We start from the raw sequence: 19,476 nt of genomic DNA, 5'->3' as shown, positions 1-19,476 counted from the left end.
GACCAAGGGCCCTTCAAGTTATGCTCTTCACAAGTAGACATTGGGTCTGACCTTTCCTCAGACTCCTTTCTTCCTGACCCACAGCATCAGTTCTTTCCCACAGTGTCAAGGAGAATTATAAGAGTAGAAGAGGATTCTCCTTAAGGATTCAGACAGCTAAGATTCATACATACATACATACATATATATACACACATATATATATTCATTCAATTCTAATCTCTTTTTATTTATTTATTTTTGCGGTACGCGGGCCTCTCACTGTTGTGGCCTCTCCCGTTGAGGAGCACAGGCTCCGGACGCGCAGGCTCAGCGGCCATGGCTCACGGGCCCAGCCGCTCCGCGGCATGTGGGATCTTCCCGGACCGGGGCATGAACCTGTGTCCCCTGCATCGGCAGGCGGACTCTCAACCACTGCACCACCAGGGAAGCCCTAACCTCTTCTTAAAAAAACTTTTATCACAGACTTTTTTGCTTCCACCTTCACAGCATTTCTCCTGCTCATAGCTCCCCAGCTTCTCTGGCCAGCTGCTGTTTCACCACCCCACCCTCTGTCTGCCAGGCCCTTCCTATAGGTAGTTCCCAGCATCTCCAGGCTCTTTGGACTTGGCAGTATCCCCTCAAACCAGGACATCTGATTTTCATATTCATATGTTGGCAGGCTGCAGTTTAGCCAGCTGGAGGTCCCTCAGAGCTGTCTTTGGCCGCGCCCCCCCCTCCACCTCACCCATCTTCCCCTTTGGTGAGAGAGGGCCATTTCTTTTTATAGAGATACATAGTATAAGTATTTTTATTATAAAAGAAACATCCCCCCTTTCCAAAAAATGGCAGTAGAGAGGTCATCTCTATATCCTCCACATTTTGTTACATTTCCATCTTTTTTATGTAAGTTTTGACATGACAGTAATCAGTGTATGGATTTTATAATCTCTTTTGTTACGTTTGATCATCTAGAATGGCATTGTCCAATTTGGTAGCCACTAGCCACATGTGGCTATTGAGCACTTGAAACATGGCTAGTCACAACTGAAATGTACTGACAGTATAAAACATATGTTGGATTTCAAGACATTGTATGAAACAGAGAATGTGAAATATCTCAGTAGTACTTTTGTATACCAGTTACACATTAAAATGATAATATTGTGGATATATTAAATAAAATACATTGAAGTTAATTTCACCTGTTTCTTTTTACTTTTTTAATGTGGCTACTGGAGAATTTAAAAAGTACATATGTGGCTGGCATTATATTACTATTGGACAATGCTGGTCTAGAATAATTTTTTACTTCCTCACCATGAACTGTTTATAACCATCTTTTTTGGAAAACGGCTTTATTGCAGTATAATTTACGTACCATAAAAATCATGCATTTTAAATGCACCATTCGGTGAATTTACAGGGTTGTGCTACCATCACCACAATCCAGTTTTAGAACATTTCCATCACCCCAAAAGGATCCCTTGTGCCCTTTTGCAGTCACTCTCCATTCCAACCCCTAGTCCCAGGCAACCACTGATCTGCTAACTCTAAAAATTTTCTTTTTCTAGACAGTTCATATAAATGGAATAATATGTGGTCTTTTTTTTTTTTTTTTTTTTTTTTGCGGTACGCGGGCCTCTCACTGTTGTGGCCTCTCCCGTTGCGGAGCACAGGCTCCGGACGCGCAGGTTCAGCGGCCATGGCTCACGGGCCCAGCCGCTCCGCGGCATGTGGGATCCTCCCGGACCGGGGCACGAACCCGTGTCTCCTGCATCGGTAGGCGGACTCTCAATCACTGCGCCACCCGGGAAGCCCTGTGGTCTTTTTTGTCTGGCTTTTCACTTGGCATAATATTTTTGAGGTTCATCTATGTTATAGCTTGCTTCAGAACTTCATTCCCTTTTGTGATGGAATAATATTATATTGTATGGATATACTACATTTTGTTTGTCCATTCACCAGTTGATGGACTTTCGGGTCATTTTTTAATAGCTGCAGAATGTGAGGAGAGCTTTCTAAAAAAAACTGCATAGGAAACAGTAAAGTGACATTGCCAAAATGAGGGTGCATTAGGTTCTATTTCTGGCTCTGCTACTTGAGGCTTCTGTGGGACTCAGTTTTCACATCTGTAAAATTAAGGCTGGGACTAGATCATTCAGCAAATACTGCTAGAACTCCCTCTGTGTGCAAGGCCTCTGGTCAGCACCCTGAAAGCAAATAAACTAATCCCTGCCTTTAGTCATGTGCAGTTGAGTAGAGGACAAAGGTGAGTAAACAACTGGAATAAAATATTAGAGGTGCTACAAAAGGACAACAGACTGGGTCATTAAGAAGTGGGGGCGGCGGGGGGAGGTCAGGAAAGCATCTGTAGAAGTGGTGACACTTGAAGGAAGAGTAAGAGTTTGCCTGTTGGGGCCGTGGCTTTATCATGTAGATATGGGGATTCAAGTGAGGGGTTCTCAACAGGGACATTACATAATCAGGTTTGCATTTTGGTTGGGGAAGACAATTCTAGTGGTTGGTAATGGGGGCCAGTGCAGTAGTACAAGCAGTAAATACTGATGTTGCCTCTAAGTAGGGAAAGATTTGAGAAGAAAATGTACTGGAGGTGGGAACTGATGCATGGCCTGAATAAATGTGCAGATTCAGTATTGTTAGGATGCTGATTCTCTCCTCATTAGTCTAGAACCCTAGCAGATGAATTGTTGGGTTGAAGGCTATAAACATTTTAGGTTTTTGGTTATGTGTCAGCGATTTTGCTTTCCAGAGAGAAGTTATTGGTCCCCATAACAGCACTGTACTTATTTCACTGTGTCTTCATCAGCATGGAATGTTCATTTTAAAAAACTTTGCAAGACTTCTTGGTAAAGACAGCTGATTAACCATACACATGGCTACTTCCATTCCTTACTGAAGCTTCACAAAATGCCACAAAGTGATTTTTTTTAAGGTAAAAAAAAAAATCACAGAGATGGGGAAAACAAGAAAAGAGACAATGATAAACAAAATTCTTGAAACTAGGAAACAAATAAGAAAACTGAATCTTAAGCCAGTTCTGGAATATCTGAGAACCAATCTGATTTATACCTCAGTACCCACCAAGGGTTCAGTAGTTGGTTGCAGCAGACATTCCAGGGAGTAAAGACGAATGGGGTAAGAATAAAGATTGGTTCATATTTATATAAGAAGCTATGGGAGGGACTTCCCTGGTGGCACAGTGGTTAAGAATCCACCTGCCAGTGCAGGGGACATGGGTTCAAGCCCTGGTCTGGGAAGATCCCACATGCTGCGGAGCAACTAAGCCCGTGTGCCACAACTACTGAGCCCGCGTGCCACAACTACTGAGCCCGCATGTCACAACTACCGAAGCCCATGCGCCTAGAGCCTGTGCTCCGCAACAAGAGAAGCCACCGCAATAAGAAGCCCAAGCACCACAACAAAGAGTAGCCCACGCGCAGCAACGAAGACCCAAAGCAGCCAAATAAATAAATAAAGTGCATTTTAAAAAAAAGCAGCAGCTATGGGATCCCCACCCACACTGGGCAGCTGGAAACGTGACCCTCCCTCACTCTAGCAAAAGACTGTGAGATTTACTTTCAAAGAGGTTGAAATAGATCTCTGGATTGAGGTCTTCTAGGTACAGTTGAGAGTAGGAGTATAGTGAAACTAGTAGGATTCACTGTATACCTACTGAATGCTGAGGTTCCCAGCCATCTTCCTCCACTTGGCTCTTAGAACAATAGCAAGCCAGACCTTTTTCCTTCAGGCAAAAAAATAGGAGTTTTCTCTGGGGAATCTGACTGGCCCAAAAGGAAAGACCTAGAGTTTCCCAAACTAAGTGGCTTCACTCTACAGTGGCTCACAGTTGACAAACTTCACCTCTGTACTCAGAACTTTCATTCAGCCTTTTCATTTCTTACTCTTGAATATAACTAGATAGCCACAGATTAACAGACAACTGAGAAAATTCTAGAATAAACAAAGTAGAACCAAATGGTAAGAAAGCAGCTTGGACAAACAGAGGCTAGGCAGGGAGACGTAAACTTCAAAAAGAAAAGGAAAAGAAACCTTATTAATACCTTCAGAGATGAGCATATATTGCAAACATAAAATAAGAACAGGATGCTATTTTAAAAGAACATGCTGAGAACGAAAATTAAAATTAAGATAGCAAAAGTGGAAGACGAAAAAAACAATAAAAATCTTAGAAGATAAACAGTTTAGGAAATCTCCCAGAAAATAGAATAGAAAGATAAAGATGGAAAAAGGTAGAGAAAGTTAGAGAATTTGTTCTGGGGGTTCAATATTCAAATAATTCTCTCTGAAAAGAGAATAAATGAAAACTGAAAGGATCAAATTGTTAAGAAATTGTTCAAGAAAATTTCCCTGAACTGAATGACAGTTTCCAGAATCAGAGGGCCTACCCAGTACATGAATGCAAATAGATCCACACCAAGGTATACCTGGTGAATTTTCATATCAAACAATGGGACCAGAAGACTCCTACAAGCTTTCTGAGAGAGAAAACAGGTTTCATTCAAAACATTAGGAGTCAGAATAGCTTTAGACTTTTCAAAAGCAACACTGGAATCTAGAAGACTAGAGCCGTGCCTTCAAAATTATTTTCTTTCTTTCTTTCTTTTTTTTTTTTCTCAAAATGATTTTCAACTTAGAATTTTATGTGCAGTCAGATTATCAAGGTTGAGAGTAGAATAGAGGCATTTTTTTTAAAAGTTCTTCCCACCGTTTCTCAGGAAGCTGTTGGATGACGTGCTTAAGCACAGCAAAGGAACAAACCAAGAAAGAGGAAGACATGGGATCTAGGAAACAGGAGATCTGTTGTGGGAGAGTGACAATCCAGGGAGGGCAGCTGGTCCCAATTGAAACAGATCATAAGGCTCCATGAGAGACTGCTACGGAAAGGTGAAAAGTGATAGGAGAGAGGAAAGTTGGACACTTGTCCAAAAGGTTGGGATTAAATTACTAATACATACACAGAAAACTAAGCAAATTGAGACATAGGAGGCTATTTTTAATATAGTCTAGAAGCATGTTATTTAGGGAAGCCCCAGGTCTGCTGATTTTATAACAAATCTTATAGAACCACTTGGTTCTTGAAACTGCTTACATGACTGGTAACAAAAATTAATGAAAAAACACGTCCAGCTTAATGAAAAGTGATCTTTTGAATTTTTAAAAAATTATTAGGGGGCCTCCCTGGTGGCGCAGTGGTTGAGAGTCTGCCTGCTGATGCAGGGGACACGGGTTTGTGCCCCGGTCCGGGAAGATCCCACATGCCGCGGAGTGGCTAGGCCCGTGAGCCATGGCCACTGAGCCTGCGCGTCCGGAGCCTGTGCTCCGCAACGGGAGAGGCCACAGCAGTGAGAGGCCTGCGTACCGCAAAAAAAAAAAAAAAATTATTAGGGAAGTTGAAATATTTTGGTATGTGTACATTTCCTGCTTTTGACTCAAATTTTCCTGTCATCACAAATCAAAACCTTGAGAGCAGAGACCAATGGTCCTTTCTTTTGGAGTTGGAGGGTCTGGGAATCTGTTGTCAGACTGTGTTCCCTGAGACTTTCCTTCCTCTCCTTAAGAACCCTGGACTTAGATCTCTGTCTCAATGACCTTGGCTTTTCTTCCTCAGGTTGTCCGCACAAACCAGTGTGCAGGAGAATTTGTCATTACCTTCCCTCGTGCTTACCACAGTGGCTTTAACCAAGGCTACAACTTTGCTGAGGCTGTCAACTTTTGCACTGCTGACTGGGTGAGTCTGGAGTGTGATGGGATGGCAGGGAGAAGCAGGAGGGTTGTGGGGAGGCTGAGGCACCATCGCCTCCAGACTTGCCATACTCAACCTTGAACCTGTCCACAGCTGCCAGCTGGGCGCCAGTGCATTGAGCACTACCGCCGGCTCCGAAGATACTGTGTCTTCTCCCATGAGGAACTCATCTGCAAGATGGCTGCCTGTCCAGAGAAGCTGGACCTGAACCTGGCAGCAGCTGTGCATAAGGAGATGTTCATCATGGTTCAGGAGGAGCGGCGTCTACGAAAGGCCCTGCTAGAGAAGGTGGGTGGTGGGGAGAGTGCCCTGGATTGGGTACCCTAGTCTGGCAGAGGTAGGGGGGAGGAAGAAGTAGAAGATGTAGCCACTTCTCTTAGGGAGTAGTGAAAAGAACTAGACACATCTGGATTGGAAACTACAATTCCATTCTCTACCATTTACTAATAACTGTTAGTAAGTTAATTTACTTCACTGAGCATCAGTATCCCCATCTGAAAAAAAATGGGGATGATAATAGTGCTTTTTTTGGGGATAGTTGAGTGGATTTAAGATGTTTGTTAAGTAAGTGACCCATAGCAGGTGCTGTTATTGCTAATGATGTTATTGCATCATTATTTAAATAACCCAAGACCAACTGACATATGAAACCCCCACTTGCTGGTAAGCTGGATAACCTTTTCAAGTTAGTTAACCTCTCATAGTCTCATTTTCCCACTCTGTAAAATGGGAATAAATACCTCACTTGCAGGGTGGTTGTAAAGCTTGAGTAAGGTGATTTATATCAAAGCATCTATTGCTGCACTTGCAGTGTAGCAGATGCTATTATTGGTAATATTAGTACATGAAGAAAACGATAGAAATATGGAACATTTCTTAAGAAATGCCATCTTATTACACTCATATAGTTCAGTAGCTCAAACTAGGTTAATACTACTGAGTAGAAGGCGGTCTTCCTTTAATAGATTTCTCATAACATGTCAGTTTCATTTGTAGATGAGTGGGACCGCTATTCATGTAGTTCAGCTGCCTTTTTTTTTTTTTTTTAATGTGGTACGTGGGCCTCTCACTGTTGTGGCCTCTCCCGTTGCGGAGCACAGGCTCCAGACGTGCAGGCTCAGTGGCCATGGCTCACGGGCCTAGCCGCTCCGCAGCATGTGGGAGCCTCCCAGACCGGGGCACGAACCTGTGTCCCCTGCATCGGCAGGCAGACTCTCAACCACTGCGCCACCAGGGAAGCCCCAGCTGCCTTTTTAAAGCTCCAAACTTGTCCAGTTAGGGAGTTGACTTAGTGAGAGTCCTCCATAGGATTACAAAGGAATGCTGGTCCTGAGGAATCCCTTGCTGGATCCCTTTTCTTAAAATAAGAAAATTTAGGGTAATACTTTCTTATTTTAAAGCTCATTTATAACTTTCCTATGAGCATGGGTTGTAAGGAGAATTGCAGCTATGGTAAGTGTTGGAAGTCTGGGGCCTGTCAGTCTGTGGTATTAGTTGGTGAGCCCCTGGGCTTTTCTAGGCATCATTTGCTCTCTCTGTTCAGTACTGTTATTGAATGATCACTCTGGGGCTGTGCTACACTACAGAAGGAGTCAAAGCAAGGTGGGAAAAGATGTTTCCATCCTAACACTCAGAATTCTCTACACTTGGCCCTTACCTAAGGAGAAGGGTTCTGGACCCCGTAAATTCTGTAAAAGATTTTGTGTGTGTGTGTGTGTGTGTGTGTGTGTGTGTGTGTGTGTGTGTGTGTGTGTTTGAGTCCTTTTCTGGGGAGAGGGCTCATAGCTTGCATCCAGTTCTCAAAGGAGTCCATGATCCAAGAATACCTAGGGGCTTCATCCTTTTAGCAGCATTCTCTGGCTTCAGAATCAAAATAGGCTGCAGACAGATTCTCACTTTGGGCAAGTTACTCTCTCTGAGACTTAGTTTCCTCCTTAGCAAAATGAGACAGGCCTGTGAAATAGGTATCCTTATCTGAAGATTAGAGCCAATATCAGTAAATATTTGTTGAGCACCTATTCTTTTTTCCCCTCCTGTAGTCATCATGTTGTACATTGGATTCCCCAAACTTATTTATCTTCTAACTGGAAGTTTGTATCCTTTGAGCAGCGTCTCCATATTTTCCCTACCTCCCTAGCCCTTGGCCACCACCATGCTACTGTTTCTTTCTTTTTTTTTTCTTTCTGGCTGCATTGCAAGCCGGCTTGCAGGATCTCAGTTCCCTGACCAGGGACTGAACCCAGGCCTTGGCAGTGAAAGCCCGGAATCCTAACCACTAGGCCACCAGGGAACTCCCACTACTCTGTTTCTATGAGTTTGGCTTTTTTAGATTCCACATATAAGTGATATCCTATAATACTTGTCTTTTTTGTCTGATTTGTTTGACTTAGTATAATGTCCTTAAGGTCCATCCATGTTGTTACAAATGGCAGGATTTATGTCTTATGGCTGAATAATATTCCATTTTATATGTGTATGTATGAATACACACACACACACACACATCCCACATATTTATCCATTCATCCACTAATGGACTCCTAGGTTATTTCCATATTTTGGCTATTGTGAATAATGCTGCAGTCAACATGGGAGTGCAGATATCTCCTTGAGATCCTGGTTTCATTTCCTTTGGATATATACCCAGAAGAGGGATTTCTGGATCATATGGTAGTTCTATTTTTAATTTTTTGAGGAACCTTCATACTGTTTTCCAAAGTGACTGCACCAATTCGCATTCCCACCGCAGTGCACAAAGGTTCCTTTGTCTCCACATTCTCTCCAACACTTGTTATCTCTTGTCTTTTTGATAATAAGCCATTCTGACAGGTGTGAGGTGATAATTATGGTTTTGATTTGCATTCCCTGATGATTAGTGATGTTGCACATCTTTTCATGTACCTATTGGCCATTTGTATGTCTTCTTTGGAAAAACGTCTATTCAGGTCCTTTGCCCAATTTTTATTCGGATTGTTTGGTTTTTTGCTGTTGAGTTGTATGATTCCTTTATATATTTTGGATATTAACCCTTTAGCAGATAGACAGTTTGCGGATATTCTCTCCCGTTCCATGGGTTGCCTTTTGATTTTGTTGATAGTTTCTTTTGCTGTGCAGATGCTTTTTAGTTTGATGTAGTCCCACTTATTTATTTTTGCTTTTGTTGCTTGTGCTTTTTAGGTATCATGTACAAGAAATCATTGCTAAGACCAATGTCCAGGAACATCTTCCCTATATTTTCTTCTAGGAGTTTTATGGTTTCAGGTCTTATGTTTAAGTCTTTAATCCATTGCAAGTTAATTTTTGTGAGTGATATAAGATAAAGGTCCAGTTTCATTCTTCAGCATATGATTATCCAGTTTTCCCAGGACCAGTTATCAAAGAGACTATCCTTTCCCCATTGAGTATTCTTGGCTTCTTTGCCAAATATTAGTTAACTATATATACGAGAGTTTATTTTTGGGCTTAATTCTGTTCCATTGGTCTGTTTTTATGCCATTACCATACTGTTTTGATTACTACAGCCTTGTAATATAGTTTGAAATCAGGAAACTTCATACCCCCAGCTTTGTTTTTCTTTCTCAAGATTACTTTGGCTATTCAGGGCCTTTTGTAGTTCCACTATTCTAAGTGCTAAGATACTTTTCTAGGTCCTTAGTCACTTTACCTTTGTTAATCCTCATAACAACCCAATGACGATAGTACTGTTGTCTCCATTTTACAAAGTAGGGAAACTGAAACCCAGAGAGGTTTAAATAATTTACTCAATATCAACGCAGCTAGGTTTGTAATGTTCAGTGGACTCATCTTATGAGCAGGATTTGTAATGTGCAGAGCGCATTTGTGGCGGAGCGGGATTTGTAATGTACAATGGACTTATGCAGAAGTTAGGTTGGTATAGAAGACAAAAATGTTAGAATCAAAATTTCCCTCTAAAATCCCTAAAATTGCCCATAATGTATAGCATTATATTGTCTTTCAATTACTCAAGGATAGCTGGCTTTTCCTCCATTTTTGGAAGGGATTGCTTTTTCTTCATCTAATCAACAGATAAAGTCATTGGCTTAGGTTTGGAGGCCATGTTTTTGGGGGGGGGGGGGGATTGTATCTTTAAACACTGAACACAAGCACGTAGAGTTTATTTCTCTAAGTTACAGATGTGTGTGCAGTGTGCTGATAAAGCAGCCAGCACAGTGCCTGGAACACAGTGGGCGTTGAGTGCCTGGAAGCTAGCATTATTCCCCAGTACATGGCACTTCTCTTGGCCACTTCCACATATTGCCATCTCTCTGGTGCCTTGGTCCACCACTTTCCTCACCTTCTCTCACCCCGAAGGTCCTTTCTGCTGATCTGAATCTTACCTGATTTTTCTCCCTCTCAGCCCACACTGATCTTACCCTGCTTCATGTGATTCCCCCAGCTTTGAGAGTTTGGACTTCACAAAGGCAGTGTGCTCTGTGGAGTTTTGTCTCCCCCACAGCTCTTAGCACAGATTTGAGTCTAATGTGGGGCTCAGTGAGTCTACTGTGGGGCTCAGTGGTGGCTGAGTTAGGGGTTTCTGCAGCCCTCTTCTTGTTCTATATAATGAACACCCCCAGGGCATCACGGAAGCTGAGCGAGAGGCTTTTGAGCTGCTCCCGGATGATGAGCGCCAGTGCATCAAGTGCAAGACCACGTGCTTTCTATCAGCCCTAGCCTGCTATGACTGCCCAGACGGCCTTGTCTGCCTTTCCCACATCAATGACCTCTGCAAGTGCTCCAGTAGCCGGCAGTATCTGCGGTGAGCAGGGGGCCTACCTGGAGGAAGTGGGCTGAGGAGGGGGATGCAGAACTGGGCCAGATGTGCTCTTCCCTGCCCTCTTCCTCCAGATATCGGTACACCTTGGATGAGCTCCCTGCCATGCTCCATAAGCTGAAGGTCCGGGCTGAGTCCTTTGACACCTGGGCCAACAAAGTGCGAGTGGCCCTGGAGGTGGAGGATGGGCGGAAGCGCAGTGAGTGATGGGGGGACGGAGGGACTCCACAGGCAAGTTCTATTCCCTTTTCTTCTGTACTCCCCCACCCCCTTCCTCTGCCTTTACTCAATACTGCCTACTCCTTGCTGCTCTCATTCTCTCTCCAGGCCTTGAAGAGCTGAGGGCACTGGAGTCTGAGGCCCGTGAGCGGAGATTTCCTAACAGTGAGCTGCTGCAGCGACTAAAGAACTGCCTGAGCGAGGCAGAGGCTTGCGTGTCCCGGGCTCTGGGGCTGGTCAGCGGCCAGGAAGCTGGGTATGGAAGCATGAGGCGTTGGGCACAGGTAGCCTGCTGAGGAGCCAGCACCTAGGAGAAGGACTATGGCGGGGGGAGGGGTGGACTCTGGGTACCATTAGGCAGATGACATCAGCAGGAAGCTGACAAGCACTGCAGTTGGAGGCGTTGGGGAGGGCAAGGAGGCCAGGCAACTAGAATGGAGGGGAGCACCCCAGTGCTAAGAAAGCTAGGAATGTTTCTTTTTATCAGTACCTGAAGGTACTGATTTCAGAGAGGCCGAGGGATTTTGTGGGCAGGGAGGTGTTATGGGAGGTTTAGGGACAAGAAAAGGACACAGAAGCATAAACTGATCATAGAGTTCACAGTAGAAGATGGATTAAAATTGTCCAGCTTCTGTTACCATCAATTTCTAAGCTTCCCCCACCAAATATATACTATATTCCTATCTTCTAATTCTTTACCCCCATCATATGAACTTGCATGTATCTGAAAACCCTCCCTCTGACCTGGGCATTTGTGGGGAACTGTGAAGTATGAGAGGTCAAGGTGGGCAGGGATGAGGAAAGGTGTTGGGCCTTAGCACAGAGATGGAGGGAGGGGACTGGGTTTGGACTTGAAACCCTACATGTGAAACTCCATAGCCCCTACAGGGTGGCTGGTCTACAGATGACCCTGGCTGAGCTCCGGGCCTTTCTGGACCAGATGAACAACCTGCCTTGTGCCATGCACCAGATTGGGGATGTCAAGGTGAGGAAGGGTGGACTTGAAGTGCTGCTGAGGGATCGGGGTGGGGGGTTGGGGGACCTGAGCAGTAGGCCATTCTTGGCTTCTTTCAAAACTCGCAAGTATTTGGGCAAGACAGGATGCATGTGTGAGAATAGCAGGAGGTAAGAGGCAACGGGTTCTTAGCAAATTGCCTCTTAGAAATGGGATTTGAGGGGCAGGTGACAAGGGTACAGGTACAGGATGCATATAGTCAAGGGAAGGTTTCCTGGTGGAGGTGGAAGAGGAGAAAGGAAGTAACAAGGATGTTTGTGGGCCTGGAAAGCTGAGTCAAGTTCAGGAAGGTAGAGGAGTGGGATGGAGAGGGCAGTGGACACCAGTATGAGTGTAGAGATTGTGAGAAGGCCAAGCATAGCAGAGCATTTTTAGGACAGAGGGTCTCCTGATGCTATACATCAAAATCCTCTGGGGACTTAAATAAAGCACAGGCTCCTGACCAACCCCTATTAAGAATCTCAGGGAGTGGACCCAGAGATCTGCATTTTAACAGATGCCACAGGGTATTCTATCGGGCAGTGAGTGTTGGGAACCACTGCTTAGGGCCTGGCAAAGGAAGAGAGCCCAGCCCGTGCTAGGCTCTCCTCGCAATTACTGGAGGGTAAGGAGGTAGGTAGGGCAGGGGTACGTGGTGGTGGGACTTCTGTGTGAGCCCTGCTGAGGATTTTGTTCTTTATCTGTGTCCTGGTAGGGTATTCTGGAACAGGTGGAAGCCTACCAGGTTGAAGCCCGTGAGGCCCTGGCCTCATTGCCCTCCAGTCCGGGGCTCCTGCAGTCCCTGCTGGAGAGAGGGCGGCAGCTGGGGGTGGAGGTACCTGAGGCCCAGCAGCTCCAGCGGCAGGTGGAACAGGCGCGATGGCTGGATGAGATGAAACGCACACTGGCCCCCTCAGCCCGAAGGGGCACCCTGGCTGTCATGCGGGGACTGTTGGTCGCGGGTGCCAGTGTAGCCCCTAGCCCTGCTGTGGACAAGGCCCGAGCTGAACTGCAGGAGCTACTGACCATTGCTGAACGCTGGGAGGAGAAGGCCCATCTCTGCCTGGAGGCCAGGTGGGTCTAGCTTCTTCCCCTCCCTGCTCTACCGCAACCTTCAAAGTTTAGCAGAGAAGCTGAAGATGATTCCCATGGGTGGCCTTGGGCACCAGACTCCTGTGTTGGTGTATTGACTATCCTCGCCTTTTTTGTTTCCTATCTTTTTTTTTTTTTTTTTAAACTCCATAGTACACGTAGAGGCAGAGATAGTCTTACGGAGAAGCAGAGATGGACAGATACAGAGCTATATAGAGGACTAGCTCCACAGGCTGATGTGTGCACACACTCACAAGCACAAGTACCAAAAGGCAGATGGACAGGTGTCAGTAGAAAGACACCATGCATGGGACAGTCTGACAAAGTGCAGCACCAGGTTAATACTGCAGGTTGTGTGTGTAGGCACTGCCAACAGGCTGACAGACTGGTGGACAAGCAGAGGCATGGAGGTATGGCAGAAGTTGGGTGCGTGCAATCTGGAGCAAGCAGGGACTGACAGCCATGCGTAGGCAAGATACAAGCAAATAGGCCCAAGCAGCAGCCCCAGGGGCTCATACCGCTGTATCTGGAAGTCAGGCTGGGCTTCTGGTTAGGCAGACCACCCCACACTGAGGCCTCTCTTTTCCCTACCTTTAGGCAGAAGCATCCACCAGCCACGCTTGAGGCCATAATTCATGAGGCAGAAAACATCCCTGTTCACCTGCCCAACATCCAGGCTCTCAAGGAGGCTCTTGCTAAGGCCCGGGCCTGGATTGCTGATGTGGACGAGATCCAAGTGAGGACCCTGTTGCACACCCCCCCCCCCCGCCCCCGCCCCATTCACCCGACACCTTCAGTCCAGCTGGGAGAGATGGCATACATTGCCTTGTGCTGGGTTGAGTTGGGTTGGCTAGAGAGAGGAAGGGGTCACAGCACATCGTGAGGAGGCAAAATGTGCTTGGTGAGCATTGTGAAGAAGGGTTGCAAGGCTGGCCTGAGGGAAGATAGGATGCTGGTTAGGATGAGAATGGTGGGGGGCAGGGAGGATAGAAGAGGCAAACCACAACAAAATAACTAGTCTGGTGGTCCTGGGGACTGACTGGATATCCAGAGGCTGAGCCAATGGATGTAGGAGTTGTAAGAGAGAGCCAGGTGGGTGTACCTTCCTTAGGATGATCCCTGTTTTTTCTGCCTCAAGACTGATTCCAGTCTGTCTTCCCAGCTCAGGGCCAGGCACAGAGTAGCATCATAGATGTTGGCAAGTTGAACTGAGCTTTCTCTTGCCCCTGTCCCAGAATGGTGATCACTACCCCTGCCTGGATGACTTGGAGGGCCTGGTGGCTGTTGGCCGGGACCTACCTGTGGGGTTGGAGGAGCTGAGACAGCTAGAGCTGCAGGTACTGACGGCACACTCCTGGAGGGAGAAGGCCTCCAAGACCTTTCTCAAGAAGAATTCTTGCTACACTCTGCTGGAGGTGAGGCCTAGGACCCTGACCCACAGCCTCTCCTGCCTCTGGCCCAGCTGTTGAGACAGCTCATATGAGTGGGGCTTTGGGGGTGCTGGGCAGGGGAGGGAGGGGGTGGGAGTGAGGGGAAGCCTGGACATTCCTCCTTTGTCTGCTTGCCTCAGGTGCTCTGCCCATGTGCAGACGCCGGCTCAGACAGCACCAAGCGCAGCCGGTGGATGGAGAAAGAGCTGGGGTTGTACAAATCTGACACAGAGTTGCTGGGGCTGTCTGCGCAGGACCTCAGGGACCCAGGCTCTGTGGTAAGGAGCTTGGGCCCAGATGGGGAGAAGAGCCTGGTGACAGTAGTGTCTGAGCCAGGTGGCCATGAGCAGCAGACTGCTTGCTCCCTGGGCCTCAGTTCTCCTGGTCTGGGAGTGGGGTATTCATGGTGCCAGAGAAGGAGGGTTGGGGTGCTGACCTCTCCTCCCCTGTCCTGGGCACGGCAGATCGTGGCCTTCAAGGAGGGGGAACAGAAGGAGAAGGAGGGAATTCTGCAGCTGCGTCGCACCAACTCCGCCAAGCCCAGTCCACTGGCATCATCGACCACAGCTTCCTCTGCAACCTCCATCTGTGTGTGTGGGCAGGTGCCAGCTGGGGTGGGAGCTCTGCAGTGTGACCTGTGTCAGGACTGGTTCCATGGGCGATGTGTGTCGGTACCCCGCCTCCTCAGTTCCCCAAGGCCCAGTCCCACCTCATCCCCACTGCTGGCCTGGTGGGAGTGGGACACCAAATTCTTGTGTCCGCTGTGCATGCGCTCACGGCGCCCACGCCTGGAGACCATCCTGGCACTGCTGGTAGCGCTGCAGAGACTGCCTGTGCGGCTGCCTGAGGGTGAAGCCCTGCAGTGCCTCACAGAGAGGGCCATCAGCTGGCAAGGCCGTGCCAGGCAGGCTCTGGCCTCTGAGGATGTGACTGCTGTGTTGGGACGGCTGGCCGAGCTTCGCCAGCGGCTGCAGGCTGAACCCAGGCCCGAGGAGCCCCCTACCTACCCTTCAGCCCCTGCCTCTGACCCTCTCAGAGAAGGCAGTGGCAAGGATATGCCTAAGGTGAGCTGCACAGCCCAGCTCTTTCGCCCTCAAATTCCTGTCTCCTAGCCCTCACCCTTACTTAGGCTCCAGCCCTGTCCCTGCTCTATGACTTTTGGTCTCCTTTGGCCTGGCCTCCCTGCCCCGTTCTGCCTCCTCTCCAGATCCCTGCAATGCTCCATGCCGGCAGCCTGTGTCTGCCCTCCTCCCGGAGGTGGAGGGTCCCAAGTCTGAGGTTGTGGGGGAACAATCGGGCCTGGTTCTTCAGTTACCGCTACCTGTCCTTGCTCTCTTCGGCAGGTGCAGGGGTTGCTGGAGAATGGAGACAGCATGACCAGTCCCGAGAAGGTAGCCCCGGGGGAGGGCTCAGGTAAGAGAGGTAGGTTTAGGTGTGGGTAGGCTGTTCACTGGATTTCACCAGAGTGACCCACGTGGTCCTCGGCTCTGTCGGGGTGGGGGGTACGACCGGGAGCAGCCTCTAACCCAGCTTGTCCCCGCAACCCCTCAGACCTGGAGCTGCTGTCCTCGCTGTTGCCACAGTTGACTGGCCCTGTGTTGGAGCTGCCTGAGGCAACCCGGGCCCCCCTGGAGGAGCTCATGTTGGAGGGGGATCTGCTTGAGGTGACCCTGGATGAGAACCACAGCATCTGGCAGCTGCTGCAGGCTGGGCAGCCTCCAAACCTGGAGCGGATCCGCACACTTCTGGAGGTGAGGAGAGGAGGGATCATGGGCAGGGATGGGAGGTCAGGCCAAGCAGGCAGGGAGCCCAGGCCTGACCACTGTCCCGCACTTCTCTTTGCCCGTTGGTGATCACAGCTGGAGAAGGCAGAGCGCCATGGGAGCCGAGCACGGGGCCGGGCGCTGGAGAGGCGGCGGCGGCGGAAGGTGGATCGGGGTGGGGAGGGCGATGACCCAGCCCGAGAGGAGCTAGAGCCAAAGAGGGTACGGAGCTCAGGGCCAGAGGCCGAGGAGGCCCAGGAGGAGGAGGAGCTGGAGGAGGAGACTGGGGGTGAGGGCCCACTCCTGCCCACCACTGACAGCCCCGGCACCCAGGAGAACCAGAATGGCTTGGAGCCGGCGCTAGGGGCCAGTTCAGGCTCCTCGGCCCCTTTCTCCACTTTGACTCCCCGGCTGCACGTGCCCTGCCCGCAGCAGCCGCCTCAGCAACAATTGTGACAGTGGCTGAGCCTAGCACAGACCCCAGCAGAGACCCCTTGGCCTCAAGGATCCTCTTTCTGACCATCAGGCCTGCTTCTTGGGAGGTGGGCGAGTAGGGGGGATGGCCACCCCCCCACCCCAGCCCATCCCCGAGTCCCTTGACTTTTATATTCTGACTCCAAGGTATTGTTCAGACCTCAGCTCCTGGGGGCCGGCCCCTGGAGTCCCCCTCCCTGGTAGCCTCTAACCAGCATTCCCAGACACCTGAGGCAGATAGACAGATGGGCAGGTGGGCAGGGGGGTGGCTGGGGCTGGGCCGGCACCATTCCAGAGACACGGCCAGTGCATATGCAAACTGGGGGAATCTCCTCTCCCTTCTCTCCCCAGTTGTGGCCCTCGCCAGGCCATGCTACACTAACCTCACCTCTCCCTCTCACTCTTTCTCCTCCTTCCCCCCTTCTCCTGCCTCCCTCCTCCCTTTGCCTCCTTCTCCTCCCTTCCCCTGACTGTTCCACCCAGGAGGAGGAAACTTCACATAGCTGTGCTCACAGTTTTTTATTTTAAATGAATTTGGCTGGGGAGCTGAGCAGGGCTCCCTGTGATCTGAAGAAAGCTTTTGGTGCTTGTCCTCACTACCACCTTGATCTTCCCTCCATGTCCTGCCCTGTCTCCTTTCCTCCTCCTGGGTTCATGTTGTAATAAAAGAAGATTGTTGGTGTGTAATTAATTTGTTCAAAAGAAAAAAAAAGCAAAACAAGAAACTTGGTTCCAACTGAAGCCTATTTTAATTTTATTTTATTATTTTCCTCTTGTTAGAAATAAAACCCTTAGCAACATTTTTTGGAAACATGTTTCTGAAGTGCATTTCTCTGTGGTGGGGGAGAACAGTGTCAGATACTATTTTAGGCTTTGTGGGCCAAGAGGAAAAACCAAGTGGATAACCAGTGTTCCTAAGGCCATATACTGAGTACTTTATCCTTTCTCCTTTCCTCCTTTTTTTTTTTTTTTTTTTTTTTGCGGTATGCGGGCCTCTCACTGTTGTGGCCTCTCCCGTTGTGCTGTTGTGGAGCACAGGCTCCAGACGTGCAGGCTCAGCAGCCATGGCTCACGGGCCCAGCCGCTCCACGGCATGTGGGATCTTCCCGGACCAAGGCACAAACCCGTGTCCCCTGCATCGGCAGGCGGACTCTCAACCACTGCGCCACCAGGGAAGCCCCTAGAGGAACAGAATTTTAAGGATGAATTTCTGAATTGGTTCTGGGGTTTCTGGAATTGGTTTTCTAATCTGATTAGATTTTAGAGACACTAATGACTATCCCAGTAGTAAAGAGAGCACGGATATTCCATCGCATGAACTGCTTATAGAGATACACAAAATATTACCAGTGGATACTCATAATCAACCACTCATAAGAAGCAAGGATCTGGGTGACTATTTTTGAACATGTTTCTTAAATTAATGACTATAATGAGCTTGGCTGGTTGCTCCTAATGTTGCTCTACAAAGTGGGGAAAGTAAAGACCAGCTCAAGGATTTGAATTCCCAGCACAAGAGCCACATAAATGACCTGAAAGCTTCTGGGTGCGCCCTGGAGACCCTTATCTCCTGTAGTTGCAGGGCTGAGATTGCTGAAAATCAAACCCAGAATCTCATCCTGCAACTGGCTGAATTTCAACACAAGTTGAATTCCTGGCCTTACAGGGTGTGTCCCCTGTTAAAGTGAGAGAGCATGGATGGGGAACGAATAGGATCCTGAAAGTTGGAATGGTGAGCCCAGGTCTCCTTGAGGAACACTGCCAAAAGTTCATACTGTTAATCTTTCTCTCAGCCTTCCCCAAAGGGACCTACAGCCTTTTACCAGGGTAACCGTGCATTGAGTAAAAGGAAATAATCAGATCTTTGGGGGACTACTGGACACTGGCTCTGAACTGACACTTTCCAGGAGACCACTCTGGTCCGCCAGTCAGAGTAGGAGCTTATGGAGGTCAGGGGATCAATGGAGTTTTAGCTCAGCTTTGTCTCACAGTGGGCCTCGTGGGTTCCCAAACCCATCTTATGATTCTTTCCCCAGTCACAGAATGCATACTTGGAGTAGATCTACTCAGCAGCTGGCAGAATCCCTACATTGTTTCCCTGACCTGTGGAGTGAGGGCTATTATGGTGGGAAATTGCAAATGGAAGCCATTAGAACTGCCTCTACCTAGGAAAATAGTAAACTAAATGCAGTACTGCATTCCTGAGGGATTGCAGAGATTAGTTTCACCTTCAAGGACTTGAAAGATGCAGGGGTGGTGATTCCCATCATATCCCTATTCAACTCTATTTGGCCTGTGTGGAAGACAGATGGATCTTGGAGAATTGACAGTGGATTATTGCAAGCTTAACCAGGTGGTGACTCCGACTGCAGCTGCTGTACCAGATGTGGTTTCACTGAGCAAATTAACACATCCCTTGGTACCTGGTATGCAGTTATTCACCTAGCAAATGCTGCTTCTCCATCCCTGTCCATAAGGCCCACCAGAGGCACTTTGCTTTCAGCCATCAAAGCCAGAAATACACCTTCACTGTCCTACAGTTGTATAACAACTCTCCAGCCCTATGTCATAATTTAGTTCGCACGTAGCTTTATCACCTTTCCTTTCCATGTGATATCACACTGGTCCATCACACTGATGACATTATGCTGACTGGATCTAGTGAGCAAGAAGTAGCAACTACTGTAGACTTACTGGTAAGGCATTTACACATCAGAAGGTAGGATATAAATCTGACAAAATTTAGCAGCCTTCTATGTCAGTGAAATTTCTAGGGGTCCAGTGGCAGGGGGCATGTTGAGATAACCCTTCTAAGGTGAAGAGTAAATTGTTGTAGCCGGAGGTCCTACAACTAAAAATGAGCCACAGTGCCTAGTGGGCCGCTTTGGATTTGGGATGCAACATAGTCACTTGGGTGTGTTACTCTGGCCCATTTACCAAGTGAC

The 19,476-nt window shown here is 48.0% G+C and overlaps 1 protein-coding gene across 4 annotated transcripts in view; it reads left to right on the top strand.

Moving 5' to 3' along the window:
- Positions 1-17,342, top strand: part of KDM5C (lysine demethylase 5C) — a 32,775-nt gene extending 15,433 nt beyond the window's left edge. For 2 of the 4 annotated variants that reach the window (XM_065900636.1, XM_065900635.1), the window contains exons 13-26: positions 5,633-5,752; positions 5,861-6,055; positions 10,363-10,544; positions 10,634-10,758; positions 10,887-11,034; positions 11,658-11,763; positions 12,488-12,846; positions 13,462-13,600; positions 14,100-14,279; positions 14,435-14,572; positions 14,759-15,358; positions 15,638-15,716; positions 15,846-16,045; positions 16,154-16,513. In XM_065900636.1, the coding sequence (XP_065756708.1) occupies positions 5,633-5,752; positions 5,861-6,055; positions 10,363-10,544; positions 10,634-10,758; positions 10,887-11,034; positions 11,658-11,763; positions 12,488-12,846; positions 13,462-13,600; positions 14,100-14,279; positions 14,435-14,572; positions 14,759-15,358; positions 15,638-15,716; positions 15,846-16,045; positions 16,154-16,513 (2,931 nt within the window). Of the gene's footprint in view, positions 1-5,632; positions 5,753-5,860; positions 6,056-10,362; positions 10,545-10,633; positions 10,759-10,886; positions 11,035-11,657; positions 11,764-12,487; positions 12,847-13,461; positions 13,601-14,099; positions 14,280-14,434; positions 14,573-14,758; positions 15,359-15,637; positions 15,717-15,845; positions 16,046-16,153 lie in introns of all 4 variants that reach the window. The other 2 variants (XM_065900637.1, XM_065900638.1) reach the window with 2 other exon arrangements.
- The last annotated feature ends 2,134 nt before the right edge of the window (positions 17,343-19,476 follow it).

This window comes from Phocoena phocoena, chromosome X (genome assembly GCF_963924675.1).
Source record: "Phocoena phocoena chromosome X, mPhoPho1.1, whole genome shotgun sequence".
Lineage (NCBI taxonomy): Eukaryota > Metazoa > Chordata > Mammalia > Artiodactyla > Phocoenidae > Phocoena > Phocoena phocoena.
This window is presented reverse-complemented; position numbering and strand designations above follow the sequence as displayed.